The sequence below is a fragment of the Sphaeroforma arctica genome (assembly GCF_001186125.1).
Source record: "Sphaeroforma arctica JP610 unplaced genomic scaffold supercont1.438, whole genome shotgun sequence".
Taxonomy (NCBI): domain Eukaryota; class Ichthyosporea; order Ichthyophonida; genus Sphaeroforma; species Sphaeroforma arctica.
In genome coordinates, this window is record NW_014040120.1 from 8,598 (window position 1) to 14,536 (window position 5,939).

General features: G+C 47.4%; 3 protein-coding genes across 3 annotated transcripts in view; 2 read left to right on the forward strand and 1 right to left on the reverse strand.

Moving 5' to 3' along the window:
* The window catches only part of SARC_06239 (hypothetical protein), a gene marked incomplete at its 5' end in the record, with an annotated part of 3,670 nt that extends 2,211 nt beyond the window's left edge, over positions 1 to 1,459 (forward strand). The window contains one exon of the mRNA XM_014299850.1: positions 418 to 1,459. Coding sequence (XP_014155325.1) covers positions 418 to 533 — 116 coding nt within the window. The 3' untranslated portion in view covers positions 534 to 1,459. The remainder of the gene's footprint in view (positions 1 to 417) is intronic.
* Positions 1,460 to 2,227: 768 nt separating this feature from the next.
* On the forward strand, positions 2,228 to 2,716 carry SARC_06240 (hypothetical protein; the record flags this gene model as incomplete). The annotated part of the gene is made up of 1 exon (XM_014299851.1): positions 2,228 to 2,716. One exon carries the CDS (start codon positions 2,228 to 2,230, stop codon positions 2,714 to 2,716), a length of 489 nt encoding a protein of 162 aa, XP_014155326.1.
* A 477-nt stretch (positions 2,717 to 3,193) lies between these two features.
* On the reverse strand, positions 3,194 to 5,168 carry SARC_06241 (hypothetical protein; the record flags this gene model as incomplete). Its single annotated transcript, XM_014299852.1, has 4 exons — positions 3,194 to 3,538; positions 3,746 to 3,939; positions 4,077 to 4,251; positions 5,040 to 5,168. 4 exons carry the CDS (start codon positions 5,166 to 5,168, stop codon positions 3,194 to 3,196), a joined length of 843 nt encoding a protein of 280 aa, XP_014155327.1.
* Positions 5,169 to 5,939: the final 771 nt, after the last annotated feature.

The window sequence follows — 5,939 nt, forward strand, 5'->3', positions numbered from 1 at the left end:
GTGTGTGTGTGTGTGTGTGTGTGTGTGTGTGTGTGTGTGTATACATATATATAATTTTTTATTCAAATAGCGTCTTTTTAGTGTGCACACGTGTATATATACTGTGATTCGTTTATTTGATTGTGCTTCTGAATAGTACATGTTCTCATTTCGAGCCTTTAGATGATTGAAAGCCGTCTAGAGGGTGTTTTTAGTAGCAAAAACATACCTACACGTCGCAAACCATGTCCAGTATCTTTGTATATTTCAATATATAATTGTACCAGTTCACTTGTGTTTATTTTTATGTATATAAAAATGCTTGAAAAACACATTTCCACTGGTAAACTCTATATCCACTCACGTATCTAGTTATAATCATGCATACAATTGCAAGTATGTCACTCACATCGTGTGCGCTCGCTGCCAATTCTACAGGACACTTCCACTTGGTGCGGTTACTGATGGATGAGTATGTGGCCTACTCCATAGATACGTACAAACGCACACAACAAAGTATAGAGATAGCAAACAAGGTCTGGGGTATGCAGTAGGATACAACCTTCCTTCGACAACTATCTTAGAAGGTGCAGAGGGATGCATGACTTGTACTATAGGCACACACAAACACACACAACAAAGTATAGATACGACAAACAAGGTGTGGGGTATGCAGTAGGATATAACCTTCATTCGACAATTCACTTAGAAGGTGTAGAGGGAAGCATGACTTGTATCATAGGCACACACAAACGCACACAACAAAGTATAGAGAAGCCAAACAAGGTTTGGGGTATGCAGTAGGATACAACCTTCCTTCGAGAACTATCTTAGAAGGTGCAAAGGGATGTAAGACTTGTAATTTAGGCACACACAAACGCACACAAAGTATAGCTATGACAAACACGGTCTGGGGTATGCATAAAGATACAACCTTCCTTCGACAACTATCTTAGAAAACGCACACAACAAAGTATAGAAATGACAAACAAGGTCTGTAATTGCTTCTCTTGTCCACGACCAGTGCCGAGTGACAGGATCCAAGGAATGTTATACTCTTCAGCTCACAGATGGCATTTGTATGCATAAGGAGATGAGTGCAGACTGACAAAATCATTGATAGCATTTTCATGGGCAAAGAGAAGAATGTTTGATGAACCAATGATCCAAGACTACGCATAAGCTTGAAACGCCAATCGTCGTACTCATAAAGATGTCGGAAATAACAGATGGTACCAACACCAGCATCATATCCTACCCGTCTACTTGGTCCCCATGGAAACCCTTTCTATCCTACCCGTCTACTTGGTTCCCATGGAAACTCTTTCGCTGCTGGTTATAACTACACACGCCGAAAGGAGAAATGTAGTAAATGCCGGTGATAGCATACATTATAAACCAGGAGCCGATATGAGCGTCCGAAATAGTAGCTACAGATGTATAGCATACGCCCAATATAAAGCTTAAGGGTGACGAGAACTATTAAAGACATCAGTTGCCTTTATATAAAGTAGTTACTTACTTGCCTATTGCATTCATTGTGTTTCATTAGAATTAGTTGCTTACTTCTGTAATCTTGTGCAACTCAGGCGTTTGCGGTGAATTAATTACGTATATAGAGCCATTCTCTGTAGACATCACGTATGTAGAGCCATCCTTCAAACGTAGCGCAAAATAGTTAAAACGCTTACGTTTGCGTTGTGGCGTGGAAACCCTATCAATTAAACTAATTGAGCCCAACTTATCCTGCACTGCAAACTTGCGCTATCATGTGATAGAATGGTCACTTTATACTCATCGGCACTTACAAGAACAGCCGTACGGTGCTGCATCTTGACAGAGTAGCCCCCTGTTGATTTCTTGCTCTTCATACTGTTAGTATGGTACCGTCTGTATCCAGGATAGAATTTCAACGTGTATATTAGTACCATCGCATCTACTTCCGGGCCACCAATATGCACCGGTGTACCGTACAGTTCCGTCTGTGACTATGATGTGGCGTTGTGCATGTTTGACAGATCGGATGCATCCATGCTACCAGCATAACTGCCCAAGCGATGTATGCTCAACACATCGCCGAGAACACTGGTCTGGATGTTGAATTGTTGCTATATTTGGTCGCTTAATCAGGTCGCTTACCTTATTAGGCATTGCATCATGCATGCGGCGAGTTGATTAGACAGGCCGCTATATCCAAGCGAGTCATGTTGGCCGCGAAGCCGACAGCACCAAGAACCTTTAGGAAATCATGTCCAGTATAAGCTGGACCTTCGAGAGAAGCCGGATGAACACCGTCACCGGGAGTATACTTGGGTATGGCATCGAGCTTGTCGAATGCGGCAAGCATGTGATCGATATAGGCAGTCTGGTCCAGGGTAATAGAGTCAGGGAGCTGTCGTACACGAAAACCGACAAGATGACGAGCCAAACCGAGGTTCTTCATAAAGTAGGGAGCGCTAAGGACCCGGGACAGCCATTTGTCCATCCCGGAGAGTCGTTGAATAGCAGGAATAATCTCATCGACGTAGATGATGAGGATGATTTTATAATCAGCGTGCTACCAAACGGATTCATCAGCGGTAGATCGTTCGAAATAGATGGATTTAAGCTTTGTGGTGATGTCGATGTTCCAAAGGCGACCAGTTTGACGGAGACCATCGAGGCCACGCTTGAGTCGGAGTACATGCCCGGGAGGGTAGTAACCAAGGTCCACACTGCCGGTCGGGGGATGCATTAAGACGGGGACGTCGAGTCTGGAGTATAAATACGCAGTATCGACGTCAAAGTGGTAGACGTGTTGGCCAATGCTGGCGGCGCGAGCCATGAATACTTGTAGTGTGGTGGCAGAGGCGGCGGGAGCATAAGTGTCACGGTGGGTTGTGCCATGTTTCTGCTGGTCTCAATGCGCTACGCGCTACCATCCGTGCTTTGAATATCGTTGGAGTCCCATTTTCATCATGCTTACGGGTGAGGACGTATTTCGAGTGTATGATACGAGTGTTAGCGGGCACAGTAGAAAGCGGAATGATGTCAGTCAGTCCGTTCTTAACATGTGCAGCGTGTTCTTTAGCGATAGCTGCTTGTCACTGAGGCCACGCAGGTGATTTACGGGCCTGCTTGACGGTGTGCGGGAGAGGAGAGTTCCAACGGTGTAACGATGGTGACGTCGTCAGTGGTCGCAGATCGAGCAGAAGGGTAGCCGGGATGAGAGAAGTCAAATCGATTCGGCGTCCGGGGAATTTGGGTTGGCGGATGTGTCGGATAGTTTTTGGGAGGAATTGCTGTCATCGTCGAATATATCATCGGCCAAAATTGTTACGAAAGAGTGTGAACTTTGAGAACGGGGTGAATGTGGGAAGTCCGGGTCATCAGTATGGGACTGTTCGGAACCATCGCGAGCCGTAAAAGACATATTATCAACAGAAGAATGAGTCCGTGGAAGAGAAGGGGCCTGCTCCGCCAATGTAGGCTGCATGCGTTGACGTCGCCGGTCTTCCAGGTAGGCTTGAAAGTTAGTGTTGAGAACCTTGGGGTAAGTATATTGGAGCGGTTCACTGTTCTGGAAGGGTGGATGACGGGTGGAAGGCTCATGGGAGGGTGGAAAGAGGACGAAAAGGGTCCTTCACTCGGAATAATGTGAGTAGTGAGGCCTGTGGAAACAAATGCAGGTGGTGCCGGAGGCGACGAAAGTGTGAGTGGGGAAAGAGCTGATCCCTGAGCGTCCCTGAGCGATGTATGATGTAGGGATAGTGATCGAAGGTGGGACCAGCGGAGTGGGCACAGGCTCAAGCTGAGATGGCGATGGTTGGGTCGCAACGGAAGGTGGTAGAAGAGGGACGTGTGGGACAGACGCTGTATCGGCTGAGTCTAATTCATAACAGTTTTCGGGAATGACATAGCCAGAGGGCGTAGATGTGCGTGTGCATCGCTTTCCCTTGGGGTTCCATCGGGGAAGCTCGTCTGAAAGGAATTGGACGTCGCGAGAGCAAAGTGGCGTTGAATGGCGAGGTTCTGGATCTTTCACGTAACAGGGGTGCAGGATGGCTCTCGCCCTAGGAAAATCCCGAATCCGGCTGGGGACCCGTGTGTATACGTACTCTTGGCCTTGGAGCCAGAGAGCTTAAACATCACGACGCATCCGTATTGTGCGTTCGGAAAGCGGGGAACTGTGGGGCCGTGCCGTTTGTCTGATGGAGAATAGAGTCGTTTGGCCAGATTCTCGTTGCGTTTTATATCCGCGTGGGCTTTGGCGTGTGCCCAAAGGCCGATTGGCTGCAAGGAGTCCAGAAGGAGGAGAGTCGTGAGTTCATTTAAAGTGCGATGGGGGACTCTCCACTTTTCCGTTAAACTGGGATGTGTTGGCAGCTGATTTACGGAGGGCCATTCCAAGAGAGAGGAGCATATCTCGGGTTGCTGTGCTCTGGAAAATGCTGTCGCCGTCTGCGAGAAGAAAATGCGAGCGGTAATCGGCTGGTACTTGGACGAGAAGTGCAAGGAGCGGCTTGGTCATGTCCGCCTTATCCGAAAGGGTAGGATGAAGGCCTAATCGAGTACAGTCGCAAAACATATTAAGTGCGTATCGGTTGCCATATCTAGTCTCTGCGCATGGGACTTTGTAAGTCCACATGGAGCTGCTCACCAGGACCATAGACAGAGTCCGAGACAGAGTGTTTAATGGGCTTGCTCTTGAGTTTGCCCTCTTGACAAACTGGGCAATGCTTTGGAAACTCAGGGTGAGCTCGGGTGTAAGTGATCGCAGTGAGGTTATTATACGAAGGGGTCCGATTAGTGCAACAAGGGTATAGACCTATGTAAGTTTACCGAAGGCGGTCTGACCATGGCGTAGGAATGTGGTCGCGGTGTTATGAATTATGTAGACGTCTCGCTGGATCCGAGAGAGGAAGAGTGGCCACCATGCCCCAGTCGAATATTTAGTTTGATGAAATCATGGTTGTCTGACCAGTGTGGGTTACCGGTGAGATAGTTGACCTTAGTGTAACGATTGACTATGTCGTCTTCTAGGCCTGGGGTAGTTGGGCATTCGATACAGAGGCACAGACATCGATAGTGGGCGAATATTCTAGAAAATTCATAGCCCTGTGCCAATCCTTCCTGTTGAGCATCCACGCCTCAGTGGTGACCATGAGGGGTGGAGGGTGGATGAGGATGACGTTAATCTTCGCTGCCATACGCAGAGTAGTATTCCGGCTCCGATGCTCATTATTACAGTGGTACTCGTCGTAAGTTTGAGTAACCACCGGCGGAGTAGTCTCTGGTGAAATAGTTTGATGGGTAGGGGGGCAATGATGGCGGGAGAGACAGAAATGATTGGTAACGAAGAGGTCGTCGTTGGGGAGGGAGGTGCTTCACCGGGAAGAACAGGGTCGGCGTCTTTAGGACGCCCAGCTTTCGCACGGGCGAGGTTGTGAGCTGTACGGCGATGGCGATAGTGTGAGTCAGTGGAGAGGCGTTGAAGGGTGTCGTAAGAGACGTGACAGTCGCCGTTCTGCCGCGAAATACGGCGAGAATCGGTGCCGTGAGAGATTTTGCCGGTCGGCTGTTTAGGGAGGACACTTATTTAGAACCCCTGGTTTTGAAGGCGATTCTGAGATACGAGGGGTTGTTGAAGTGTGGGGTCCAAGTACGAAAGCCCCAGTCCAGGCAAAATATCCTGTTCTGTGATGACTTTTTCCGAGTTATCAGCGAGAACTACGGGGAAGCGATCACGGTCTAGTTGTAAAAATAGTGGGTTCCTAATAGTAGTTGAACAGTTAACGTATTTTATAAACGTATATACGTATTAACGGTTATACTTATAAAATACTGGAATACGTTTAACGAATTGGACATGAACAAGAACTGAGATATTCAAGATTCTGAACATGTGATAGTACTCAGTAGAGTATGGAACTCTACTGTGGACAATTAGGTGGTTTTCCTAATATAAATTGGGTTTTCCA